The sequence below is a fragment of the Harpia harpyja genome, chromosome 13 (genome assembly GCF_026419915.1).
Source record: "Harpia harpyja isolate bHarHar1 chromosome 13, bHarHar1 primary haplotype, whole genome shotgun sequence".
NCBI lineage: Eukaryota > Metazoa > Chordata > Aves > Accipitriformes > Accipitridae > Harpia > Harpia harpyja.
In genome coordinates, this window is record NC_068952.1 from 1,604,562 (window position 1) to 1,618,083 (window position 13,522).

Consider the following 13,522-nt stretch of genomic DNA (forward strand, 5'->3'; position numbering starts at 1 on the left):
GACGGGGCGAGATATACAACCTCTGCTTTGAGCATGACCGTGGCATGCTGAAGCAGTGCCTCAGGGTCACGTCAGGCCCTGCCTTCTCTCACTTCAGCCCAGCATGAACAGGCTTGAAAGCCGGCGGTGCAGCTGTTGCTAACTCGGGCTCTGCACCCGAGTTAAGACGTTTTCCCGGTGGGCTCCCTGCGCCGGCCTGAATCACCTCACACCCCCTCCGCCGCGTCAGTCGCGAAGCTCCCGCCCAAACTGGGTTCTCGGCCGCGGCCGCGCAACCCGCTCTGCCCCTCATCCTGCCGCCATCCTCCCACCGCCCCCAGCCGCTGTGTTTTCCAGCAGGAGCGCAGCTTTTTTCGTTATGGCGGCAGCGGCAGCAGCCCCTCGCTCCCCGCCGCCATCTTCCGCTTCCTTCCCGCTCCGCCGCCCGGGGCGCATGCGCGCGCGGGCGTCGCGCCGCGTGCCGCCCGATTGGCGGCGGGGCCCGACCAATGAGCGCGGGCGTTACTGAGGAGGGCGGGGGGGGGGAACAACGATGCGGGCGGCGGTGTGGAACGCGCGGGCGGCGCTGCTCTACTCGTTGGGCGGCTGGACCGTGCTGGGGGCCATGCTCCACTACAGCTTCAACAGCGGCGGCACCGAGAGCGGCGGCGAGCCCGGTACGGGCTAGAGCGACCACGAGTCCGGGGACGCCGCCTGGGGGTCACCTCGGCGCAGCGCGGCGGCGGCGGGTGCCTGACGCGGCCGAGGGGGTGGGGCTGGGCTGAGGGGGCGCGTGGCTGAGGGGCGGGGCTTGGCGGAGGGGGCGGGGCTTGACTAAGGGAGGCGGGGCTTGGCTGGGGGCGGGGCTCGGGCGCTCTCCGGAGCCCGCGGGAAAGGCGCTGAGGGCGGTGGGGTTCCCCCCCCAGCCCCGGTTCTGGCTCTTCCCTCATCCGAGGACGGCAGCGTTGGGTGCTGCCAGCGCTGAACTGCCCTGGCAGCCTACCTGCCTGCCTCTCGGGGCTCTCGGAGCTGTGGGGCTGCCGGGTGTGAGGGCTCCTGCTGGTAGGGTGGGCGGCCCGAGGAGGTTTACCCGGAAGGGAGATAAATCCCGTGTTGGTGGGAAAAGCATGTGCTTTTATCTCTGGTGACAAGAACAGGCTCTAGACCTCTAGACCCTTTCCAACTTGGTGCTTTTATTTGCACTGTGGGAATGGTTCAAAGCTGCACCCAGGGAAGTTTAGACTGGACACGATGAAGTATTTCTTAACGAAGAGGGTGGTTGAACACTGGAACAGGCTTCCTAGAGGGGTGGTCAATGCCCCAAGCCTGTCAGTGTTTAAGAGGCATTTGGACAATGCCCTTAATAACACGCTTTAACATTTGGTCAGCCCTGAAGTGCTCAGGTAGTTGGACTAGATGATCGTTGTAGGTCCCTTCCAACTGAAAACATCCTATTATATCGGCTCTCCGTGTTCCTGTTGCTCTTCCTCAGCAGCCTGCTGCTTATTGAGGTGTAGTAACGTGGAGCTAGCTGTAATGTGCATAACTTGGAAGCCAGTTGTTATTGCTGCTACTGTAGTACTGATACTAGTTCAGTACCAGTGCAGCAACCTAACTTACCCTAGTAAATCACCTTTTCTGTCGATGCAGTCACCAGATCTTCGCTATCTGTTTCTCAGAGTTTAAGAAAAAGCAAAAAAAGAAAGACCGAATGCCTATGCAGCTGCTGTTTTGCCATGATGAAGGGATAAAACATTTTTATTGCTATGCTCTTTTTTTTTTTCTCCCCCCTTACCCTCCCTATTCCTTAGAGAATGAAAGTGATCCTCAGGCAAACCAAGCAGCCCACAAGGAAGTATTCACTAGAGAAACAGCTTTAGGATTAAAAGTGACAACAATAATAACATACAAGGAAGTTCAACCTCCTATTACTCGACTGCTCAGGCGTGTGAAATCATTCTTTGATCCTAATGACAGCCCTCCTTCTGAAAATTGAATGGTCTGGAAGCTCAGAACTTGGTGCTGGAGCTGGCTTCTCCAAGAAAGTCATCCTGGCGCCTGGCACCAGACCGTCGGTGGAAAACTTTCTCTTCCATTGCTGAAACGACAGCTCCATCTCTGACACAACTTCGCAGAACTTGCAGATCTTCTCATCTGCTCGGATCACTGCTGTTCTTTGCATGTGTATTCAAATTACTAAACATGAACTGGGTTCAACTAGGCGTGTTGTGAGATGTTAACGAATCTGCACGCTGCCTGGTGTCTTGGGTCCAACGCTCTGACCAGGTGGCTGTTGCGGCTATTTTCGTGAAGTTCATTTCCCAGCTGGTGTGCAGGACGTACCTGGGTGATCGGGATGTACCCAGAATGGCTCCTCAACTGGTCAGCTTTGAAACGGGTACTTAAGAACAATTAGTAAACGGGAAGGAACATTTGGGATATGAGAGTTGTTAATCGTCCTTCAAATAAAAGCTTACAAGAGAGGAACTGCAAGTGCAGAGAAACTACTGTAAGCTAAAAACTTTTTCTGCTCCAGGCCCTCCACCAGGCCTTTGTTTCTATAGGGGTTTCCCTGATCCTTACACATGCTACCTCCTCTTGTAGGGTACTGCCCCCCAGCTGCTGTGGCTGTAACTAACTTTCGTTCTATAGGGTTTTACCTGGTCCTTATGGACATCACCTCCTTTCACAGCAAGCTGCTTCTGGCCACTGTTTTCTATAGGCGTTTCCCCCATCTTCTCTCACTGCTGACCCTCATTGCTATAGGGGCTCCCTGCAGCCACCACTTACACTTCTGGAAGGCTGCCCCAGCCTCTACTATTTACAGGGGGCTTCCCCCAGTCCCTATAGATACAGCCTCCCTTTAGAGGAAGCTGACCCGAGACCCTGCACAAGCAGACCGTCCTTTCTGTAGGGGCTTCTCCCTGCCCCTGCAGACACCTCCCTGTTTCTATAGGAGCTGCCTGCTGTCCCTATAGCCTTTTCTAGGACACTGGTGTCTGTAAGATCTCCTCACAGTCCTTGCAGACACCACCTTGTTGTCTCCAGCCCCTCTGCCCACACCCCCCAGCTTCTATAGGAGCTTTTATACCACGAGGCCCAGCCTATGTGCCTACAGACCCGCCTTTCTATATGGACTCCTCTGGTCCCTACAGCCACCGCCTCCTTTTTCAGAAGGCTTATCCCAGCCACTAATTTCTATGGGCACCCCCCTGTGCCCCTATAGCCCTACCCATAGAGGATGCCGCCCTGGTTACCTGCATTTGCTCCTTTCTATAGGCACCCCCTGCTAAAGACCCTATAGGCATCAACTCCCTTCAGAGAAAGGAAGCCCCTCGGCACGCAAAACGTTTGTCGACCCTTCGCCTGCCTTTGGGCACACCTCCCTTTTCTACAGAGGCTTCCTATAGGGGGAAACCCCTACAGGCACCGCTTATGCCTATGCCATACACCACATACACCCTATATATATACATACCCTACAGACCTACAGCGGCTCTCACGCGGAGGCTGCGGCAGCACCTCCGAGCCGCCAGAGGGCGCTGTAAGCAGCGCGGTCCGGCAGGGAGCGGCCGCCGTTGCCTAGCGCCGTCGCCTTTCCCCACTCCGGTAACCGGCGCCGGGCCTGCGCTGCGCGGCCGCGCCACCATGAAGGCCATCGTTCAGCGGGTGGCCCAGGCCAGTGTCACAGGTCAGTGTGCCGCCACCGGGAGGGTCACCGGGGCCGGGGGAAGGGGGAGGCGGGGAGGGGGGGGGCGGGCGGAGCGTACGCTCCGCCCGCCCCCCCCTCCCCGCCTCCCCCTTCCCCGCCGCGGCCTGCAACGGCCCCTCAGCGCCTTCCCCTCCTCGCCTTCCTTCTGGGTGTGTGGGCAGCACCGTCCCCCTCGCTTTCACCCACGGCTGGCGTGCGTGGGTGGCCCTCCTTCCCCTCCCCCGTCGTCCCCCTGCGTGGGTTTGGCGTGGGTCGGCTCGCTTGCTTCTTGGTGCCGGCCCACTAGCGTGTGTGTCGTCTGTGTAATGAGAGTTGCCTCCTTGCGTGGCTTGCGGGGGTTTGGCAGGCCAGTTGCCTCCTGGAGTGGGTTGCGTGCTTTGACACGGCAGGCGCAGTCGGCTCGCGTTGCTGGTTTGTGTTCGGCGGGGCTGTCCCGATTACCGCCGTGCACTCTTTTGCGTGTGTTGGCAGCGCCATCCCAATCGCATCCTCCCGTGGCTGGCTTGTGCTGTCATCTTGCATTGCTTGCAGGTATTGGCAGTGCAGTCGTGGTCACCTTCTCCTATGGCTTGCATGTGTCAGGGCACTGTAACGAGTTGCCTCCTTGCATTGCTTCCATGTGTCAGCAACGCCGTCCCAGTTGCCAGGGATGTGGTTTGCATGTGTTGGCACTATAATCAGAGTTGCTTCCTTGCATTGCTGTCGTGCGTTGGCAGCGCAGTTGCAGTTGCCTCCTTGCAGTGCTTGCATGTGTTGGCACTACAGTCACAGTTGTCTCTTTATATTGCTGATGTGTGTTGGCAGTGCTGTCCCCGTTGCCTTTGCCCATGGTTTGCAAATGTTGTCTCTATAATGAGAGTTGCCTCCTTGCATGGCTTGCATGCGTTGGCTCTATAACCGCAGTAATCTCTTTGCATTGCTTGCTTGTGTTGGCAGGGCTGTCCCGATTACTGTTGCACGTTGCTTGTGTGTGTCAATGGAGCTGTCCCTCTTGCCTCCTCGCATGGCTTGCACGTGCTGGCACCGTTGCCTCTTTGTATAGCTTGTGTGTGTCAGCAGTGCAGTTTCAGTCACCTTTTCCCATGGCTCGAATGCGTCGGCACTATAATCAGAGCTGCCTCCATGCGTTGCTTGCGTGCTTTGGCAGTGCAGTTGCAGTCACCTCCTTGCATGGCTTGCATGTGCTGCCGCTACAGTCACAGTCATCTCCTTGCATTGCTTGTGTGTCGTGACAGTGCCATCTCTGTTGCCTTCTCCTATGGCTTGCATGTGTCGGCACTACAGTCGCAGTCACCTCCTTGCATTGCAAGCGTGTTGGCAGTGCAGCCTGACTCACTTTTTTGCATTGCTTGCGTGTGTCGGCAGTGCTGTCCCAGTTGCCACCATGCATTGCTTATGTGGGTCAAGGAAGCCAGTGATGGCCCTGGTGCGTGCTTAGCTGCGGGTAGGAATGGTGTGTCCTGGCGGTATGTCCTGGCTGTTGCACCAGTTGGACCTTCGGTGTTCAAAATGCTTAAAATTCCCAAGAAGTTTGCGTATGAGGCAGTAAGTGTGCCTGCTGTGGGGCCCAGGGGCAAGGTGGTGTGCAGCAGGATAGCCTGCACGTTAAAGAAATAGTTCTGCTTGTGTGTGGATGGTCCATAAGCAATGGAAGGAAGAGCATGCCTGTGAATAAGGAAGGAGCACAGCTTTTGTGCACTGAGGGTACAATAGCGGTCAGACCCTGTCAGCACTGGGATTGTGGCTGACTTATTGCCACATTTCTGGGTAGAATTTAAACTGTTGTTTCTGGCTGTTAAAAGAGTTTGAGATGTCCCTCTGTGAGGGAGATAGTGCTGTGCTTAGTGGGAGGATAGATTTCTGAGCTGGAGGGCTCATACCCATATCGGATGGAAAGGAAGAGGTTTTGGGAGGAGTTTTCTCCCCTGGTTTCCTTCTGCCCATTGGGAATAGTCCAGCTCTGGTCACCGGTGCACAGACACAAGCTTTCAGCTTTTGCTGGGGGCCTGCTCTCCTTTTGTTTTACGGAATGTTTGGGGCTTTTTTTCCCAGTTGCATAAGCCTGGATATAGTTTTAACAGCTGGGTAGCGGGTGCTTATCTTGATTTTAAGATCTCATTTAAATCTAACTACAGTCATCTCAGGCTCAAGCATGTTAAGATAATTTAAATTAAGATAAATTAAGATAATTTAAAACATTTCTTAGGTAAACACAGTGGATCTGTGATGGTTTGTGTTTTATTGTAGATGTCATTAAAGAGGTGCTGTTGCTAGCTAGGAGGGTAGAATTTGCAGGTCTTGTTTCAAAAAATCCATGAGGACTATATCAAATAGAAATCACCTTTTCACAACTAATGCAAAGTAGGTGTGGTGGACTAAAGAAATTGAGTACACTTGATATCAACCAGGTGGATAATTTTTACAAGGATTGGAGAGAGTTCTGCCACCTCTCTGGTTAGCACTGCTGATCAGTTGTAGTAAAGAATCTTTGTACAGTGTTTTTAAATGCTGGAGTAGTCATCTTGAGCTAGTCTCTCACAAATAAGGCTATTGGGAAAACTTTTGAAAGAGGGCTTCTATATGATCTTTACTCTCTAACAAACTTAAGACAGAGAAGAAGGGTTTAGAATGATGTTTTCTTTGGTGGTTGTACAGTTGCCAGCTGAAATCAGTACTCACCTGTGTCATAAAACGAGACAGTGCATTTAGCCTTAATTTTCTTTTTCCCCCTCTTCCCCAGTGGGTGGTGAACAAATAAGTTCAATAGGACGAGGCCTCTGTGTGCTGCTGGGCATTTCTTTGGAAGATACGCAAAGAGAGCTGGAGCACATGTAAGTCACATATTTCCTTTTGCCTTGTACTCTTTTATTTGTGCGTTTCTGACACTGAATCAGTGATACCTGTGCAGTAGCCAAACAAATGGGGCACTCCTGTTGGGAAACTCGGGTTTGCCTTTTAGTTCCTCTTCAGATTTTACCCTAAATACAGTTTTCTTAATTAGAGTTTTCTTTTTATGTTCCATTGAGAAAAATCTGTTGCCATTGCTTGTCTGTGTGTTTTTTATGAAGAACTGACTCAAAAAGGAAGAATCAACATGTTGTTTTTTTCTGATCTCCCTTTATTGAATGTCTGTCCTTTTTACTGTATGAATTTACCCAGGAGGAGTCCATCCTTTAAGGATGGGCTGTATTAGGAACCTCAGACTCTCATTTTAGCTTGCATGTAAGAAGTTTTGTTCTTCCAAAAGGCTGGATAGTCTTGTCAGTTCCTTTTCTGTAAAAGTGAATCAATTTTGGCAGCCTGGAGGGCTGGCTCTGGCCATCTGTTCCATGGCCACAAAATACTGTGATTTGCCCAGCAAACACATGCAAGAGAGAGTTCTCCAGGGGCTTCTCTGTCTCCTTCGGACTGTTCATTGTTCTAAGTCTGACCTCAGTTCTTATGAAGGCAAAGAAGAAACAGGTAATTGAGCTAACTTGTGTCAAGAAGAGGAAAAGCTCAAGCAGTGAAGAGACAAGAATCTGAGCGAAGGTGAGAACAACCCTTAGCAGATGTGGAAGAGAAGGTAGACAGTGGGGATGTGAACTAAAGGCCACAAAAGATCTCACATAAACATGTGAAACTTGTAGAGAATTGCAGCAAAGCTGAAGGTGTTTTTATTATGACATGCTCGGTTGGCTTGCCTTACTGTTTGCCTCCTCAGTGTGTAACATTTGCTCTGTTGTTTCTCATTCCTACCTTGGTGAATGTGAAAGTTGCTTGGGAATATTGCAAACGGGTGATCTGTAGCGACTGTGCTCTCAACACCAGGTTGTTTGGATGACTGACGCAGGAAAGGCAGGAAGCCAGCATCTGAAAAAAAGGAATGAAAGAAATCAGCTTAACCAGGCTCTTGCAAGTCCTATTAAAGGAAACTTTAGTAATCCTGTAAATGAAACAACAAACATCTTTACCATTAAAATACTGCAGTGATGATGATTTAAGCCTATGTGCTGACACCTTCCAAGGCTTTTGACCATCCACTTCATTCAGGAAGCAACTCCATTTGTCTTTGACATGCACAAATTGGCAAGGATGATTTTTGTGACTGTGCCTCAGGGGGGTTGGACTAGATGACCCTTAAAGGTCCCTTCCAGCCCAGACTATTCTGTGATTCTATGATCCTGATGAAAAAGTGCTGTCCTCATCTGGCTTGTAGGGCTGGGTTTGGAAAGAGTGCTAGGAGGTGACAGAGCTGGAGGAATATATGTTTGGAAACAACCATAGTTTATTTATAGTCGTTTCATACTGAGTGTGATTTCCCAGTGTGGTGGGAGGATTAAAATTCCCAAAGTTATTCACACATTAAATAATGTTGTGACACGTAAAATCAGATAGTAAAGAGTAAGCTTTCTTACTTCCTATGCCATCTTTATGTCACCCTGTAACTTCCAGTTATTCTGTCCTGATCTCATGCTCTGTAAAATGATGATGTTAATTAATAGTCTGACAATGTTATATATGTGTGTAAGGGCTTTCTTGGTTATGGCTCTGCCTAATGTGACGAGATTCCCATGGTTTAGGAAGGAAGGGACAAAGGGGTATCTTGTTATGTGGAGGCAGAACGAATATGCATCTGCCTTCCCTTTTATCTCATCCCGTGTGGTAGGCATTAACTTGTACCTGTTGATCTTGCCTGGGACAATTTAGGAATTATCTTTTTCTCCTCCTAGGGTTCGAAAGATCTTGAACTTGCGAGTATTTGAAGATGAAAGCGGGAAGCACTGGTCCAAAAGCGTCATGGATAAAGAGTATGAAGTGTTGTGTGTGAGCCAATTTACTCTGCAGTGCATCCTGAAAGGAAACAAGCCCGACTACCACATGGCAATGCCTACAGAGCAGGCGGAGTGTTTTTATAACAACTTCCTAGAGCAGCTAAGAAAAGCCTACAAACCAGAGCTTATTAAAGGTAAGGGCAAAAGGTTGGTAAGGTTCTTGATGTGACCAGTGGACCTTGTTTGTATGTGCTCTTCCCTGATCGTTACTTTCTTTATTCTGCAATTATCTGTCTGTGTTGCACAGGAGCTGTCTTTACGTGGCAATAGATAAGGGGATGTTACGGTATTTTCACTCGCAGCCTGGCAGGGTGATCACTCCTGTCTTCCTCTAGCCAAGCCATTCCCTGGTGTTCCTCTGGAACAGTTTGACATGTAGATGTTCTTGTATTGTTATTGGCTGTACAATGTGAGCAATGACTCTGACGACGTAACCCAGAGAGGCTGCAGCCATGAGAACAAGCTCTGGAGTCAGGCTCCTTCAAAGGCTGGATGTTTTGTGTTGTGTAGCTAGATTAACCCAGGAGGAACATTTTTTCTGAGGCATATGTGGTTAGTCAGACTTGAGGCGTCACCAGTGTGCGATGGACAGTGTAGCTCCATCTGTCACTTTAGTTTTACATTCTGTTAAACAGTAATGATGACAGTGGGAGGTGTAATGTGCTACTTGAGAACAGTGTTTGATTTAAACTGTCTTTTCTCAACTCTATGCCATGTATGCAACAGTTTTGTCTTGACCAGAAAATGCCTGGCTTCCCTTTGCATTTGTGCTCTATCCACCCTTAATCTTTTCTGTTTGCTTTCTGGCTGTTTTCATACTTAGACTTGAATTTTTGGTACACCTGCCCAGAAGACAAGTGTCTAGAAAAGACTATTTTTTTAAATGGGGGCTATTAATAGATAATGGTCAGCCTTACTTTCCTTATGAGGAAAAAAAGGAGAAAAGGACAGAATACTGATAGCTGGGGAAAGATTTAGAGGCTCATCTCCATATTGACTGTAGATGAAGGTAATTATCCCAGTGCTTTCCAAGGAGGTGCAGTGAAATGCACACATAAAATGTCCATCTTGTGTTAGCTTTCCAGTAGCTTGATATGTTCTTCCAGTCAACATTTGTTGATGATAAGGAATGCATTTCTGATAGCCCTTCCCTGCATCCCTTTCAGTCTGTAACATAGGAAACTCCTGTTCTAATGAATTCAGAGTACGAGCTTTTTGAATCTTCGTCTTTGTTGAGTTATGACTAAGTTAGGACCCGTTCCTGTGCCTCTGAAACTGGTAACAGAACTTCCTGGGAAGTCAATGGGAATAAGGTTTGCTCTGATAAGATTTGATTGAGTTAGACCCTTATGTCCTTGTAAACTAAAAGCAAGTATGGACTTTCTTCTTTCACTTAAATGAGGTGTGGAAAAATTGATATATCTCTGTATATCTACATCTTTATCCTTGGGCTTTGCAAAATGCTCTGTTTCTGAAATACTTTCAATCAGTTTATATTTTGACAGCAGCTTTTTTAACTTCTCTTGTCAGTGAATAGCAGTTATACACCTGAAATGAATAGCCGTTGTTGTTAAGTGCCCGTATTTTGGCACTTGTTTGCCAATGCTTCCTGCAAAAAGAGCTTTCATTTCTGCTTTTTTTTTTCATGCTGAAAACAGATTTAGAAACCCAAGAGTGACTGCCTGTGCTGTTGTGTTAGATAACACATGCATTTGAAACTGCTGGCAGCACTGCAACCGCCCGTTAATTTATAATTTTGCTTACTTTTTAGGCTGTGCCAGTCTATGTTGTGCTGCATCCAAGTCTGTTAGACTTTTATGATCGAAGTTTCTGTTATGCCAATTGCTTTGCCAGGTTTTTTTTGTTTGTTTGCTTGTTTTATCTATTTATTTTTGTGCATACAAAGTTTCTGAAGCTTGGCAGTTTCATGGGTAGTAGGCTAAGTCCTGTGGTTGCATCACCAGAGTTTACAGTTTCCCTGAGCTGAGGTGTATTACAGCACAGAGCCTTTATGCGCTGGCAGGCTGTATGTGAGCAGGACTGCTTGAGTGTAAGCATAACTTGGTGAAATTGTAATACTTGGGCTGTGATTTAGTGTGGCATGCAAACATACTGAATTCTGCCCTGAAAAAGTCCTAAAGAAATCAGAACCTGACTTGCTGGGGGCTGTCCTGCATGCTACTGTGTCACAAAGGGTGATGGGAGAGCCCTGGGAAGGAGCACTGTTGAATGAGCTGCTGGACTATTAAAATAGGCTTAGGGTATCAGCATGAGGCTCTACCTTCTATCTTCAAAATCTGTACTCATGTATTTCCCCTACACATACACATACGTGCACATGCAATTGTAGTTATTGGGAGATTAGGGTTTGATTCTCTGGATTGCTGTAGGTGCCCTTCCCTTTGATCTTACAAATTGCTTAATGCATTTTAGAGGAATAAGTTAATAATTTAAAGTGGAATTTGTGTAGCTGAGTCAAAGACAGATCAATAATTGCCATATTGCCCAAGAGCCTTGTGTTTTCTAGTCCCTGTATTTTTTCAGTAGACTAATTTGGCTGTTGGAAGTTGAGCTACTACGTGTGCCACTGTTGTAGGTGCTGGGCAGGCAGCTCCTCCGTCTGGTATCTGGTCTATCTGGAGCTTGCCATCTAGTTGCTCAGAATGGTAAGTGTTCCCCAAAGAGAAGCGCAAACCATTCTTTCACACCCAGAGCAGGGGGATGTTTAACAAACAAAATCTTGGAGAAGGCTCAGAGCCATGGGTCCTAGTTTAACACAGATGTCTTAAGACTGCAGACGGGTACCCATGTCTAGGAAAGAGAAGGCTGCATCATAAGTGCTTGCTTGTCTTGCTTCAGTGCTTTCTCGGTGTGAAATTCATTCTTAAACACCTCACTCCACTCTGAGGAGCAGAGCTGGTGAATGCAGGTCTAAGTACTCTGTTGTACATGCTAATATCCAAAAACTTGGCCTACCAAGGCTTCTCATTGTGTGTCAGGGCCTTCGCTCTCTGTCTTGAATGTGGATTTAGTCTTCTGAGGCAGTAAGGATTAGCATGGCAAAGAGTGTGAAGTATCTCACTCCCTTAATAGCAATATCTGAGTAAATATGAGAGGACTGTTCCACAAGGAGGAGGTTAATTCAGATTAAGGTCTGATGCAAGTTGAGAGCAGAATTATTCTCTCTGACTAATTCCCTTCGTGAGTGTTGTCACTTTGGAATAAGTGCTCTGATCTGGAGCAAGAGTACCCGCATGGGGTTAATTAGGAATAACTTTCCAAGTAGACAAGCTTAGAAGTGACTTCTGAATAAAACCAGTGTGAAGTTTCCAGGTCATGAGGCTTAAGATATGTCCAAAAAATATTCTGAAAGTAAATTATGTCTCATTTTCAAGTCTTTACATCTCAGACTTGGCTTCTCTGTCTCACCTCAGATAAAGATCATCTTTGCCTCTGAGGAAGGCATGCATGCCAGATTCTAAGGGAAAAGGAATTTGAAGACATGGGTGTCCAGCAGAATAAACTTGTCAATTTAATTATATTTGTAGGATCCTATTTCATTGCAGAGGATGTTGCAGGGAGGTGACTTGATCAGTCAAGAAGTCTTAAAGTGGGGAAAGGTACTTACCACATTGAAGAGCATTGTAGTATAAAAAGCAGGAAAAGAAATAGTATTTAAGGGTAAGTTGTTAGTGTCTCCCATGGACAGTACAGGGTCATGTGATAAATTTACCCAAAGTAAAGGTAAATTTACCCAACATCCAAGGTGGGTGGATTCTTTCTCCTCCTTTCCTTCTGACTGAAAAATGAAAATCAACCTGGACAGACTTTTGGAACAGAGAGATGGAAGAGCTGATGTCTTCAGTTTCTTTGAAGTCCTGTGCAGAAGAGGGATTTGTCTGCATCAGAGTTTCAGAAGTTGCATTCAAGGGCAGAACAATCAACTCCTTTGCGGCCTGTCTGCCCGAGCGCCGCAGAGGTGATGTGTTCCACTGGTGTGCTCTTAGGTGAACACAAAATGCGGTGGTACCACAGATGTCAGTCTGTTTTAGGGGAGTCAGGCTTGTCTCTCAACTTACCTCTTCAGGAAACCATAACACAGAAATGAAAAATGCCTTCTCCGAAAGGTTATATGAATTGCCATATACTGACACTACAGTAGCCACTGGGACAAGGGAAGGAAGGCAGGAGCATGTCTTTGAGGCAGGCAGCCAGCACTGGGCGAGATTCTGCTGAAGAAGCATCTCCTCCTAAGGAGGGATTAGGCATTGATTTAAGAAGAAATTGTGAAACTAGGTTTTAGCTTTCCCTTGTTCGTTCAGGCAAGACCAGACCCTGAAGCTGCAGAGAACAAAGCTGTGTTACAGTGGGGCCACTTCTTGAAAAGAGCCATGGGGACCAATGGACACTAGAACCCTTTGGTTTTGTTGTATAAGGGAACTGCCAGCACAAAACCTCAGAAGTGTCCCATGACGAAAGCACATACTGTGCAGAGGACCATGGTCCCTGAAACTACAGGACATATCAATTTGTGATAAGGGTGGCAGCTGCTTCTTACAACAGCATCACCTTTGCAGTATGTTTGAAGGCTTGAAGATGGGGGCGTGTGGTGGTCTGCAAGACATTGTGGATTAAGACCAATAAAGGGATTTTGGAATGCATAAAGAAATTCTCCCTCAGCTGGCTTTTTAAATCCTTTGGGAGAATGAGGTTGCTGAGACTGAAACCCACACTGCCTTTCATATTGTGGTGGTTGCAAGGCGCCGAGACCCTTCCTGTTTTTGACGGGAAAGTCTGAGAGGAGGGCAGCATTAACAGACATTTCTGTTTTAAGTACTGTACTGTTTCTATTAGCTCTAAATCTTAAACTTTCTGAGCTGTGAGTCACCTTGACCTGGGGTGACCTTGGGTCAAAAGACTGGAAGTTTAAGTATGAGGAGAATGGGAAGGAGCTGTTACAGAAAGATGTCCCTTGATAATATTTCTGATGCTGAAACAAGATAGAAAGTGCTTGTGA

General features: G+C 47.9%; 1 protein-coding gene across 1 annotated transcript in view; it reads left to right on the top strand.

Moving 5' to 3' along the window:
• Nucleotides 1-3,530: 3,530 nt before the first annotated feature.
• The window catches only part of DTD1 (D-aminoacyl-tRNA deacylase 1), a 29,083-nt gene continuing 19,091 nt past the window's right edge, over nucleotides 3,531-13,522 (top strand). The window contains exons 1-3 of the mRNA XM_052806162.1: nucleotides 3,531-3,670; nucleotides 6,432-6,522; nucleotides 8,404-8,639. Of these exons, the coding sequence (XP_052662122.1) occupies nucleotides 3,628-3,670; nucleotides 6,432-6,522; nucleotides 8,404-8,639 (370 nt within the window). The 5' untranslated portion in view covers nucleotides 3,531-3,627. The remainder of the gene's footprint in view (nucleotides 3,671-6,431; nucleotides 6,523-8,403; nucleotides 8,640-13,522) is intronic.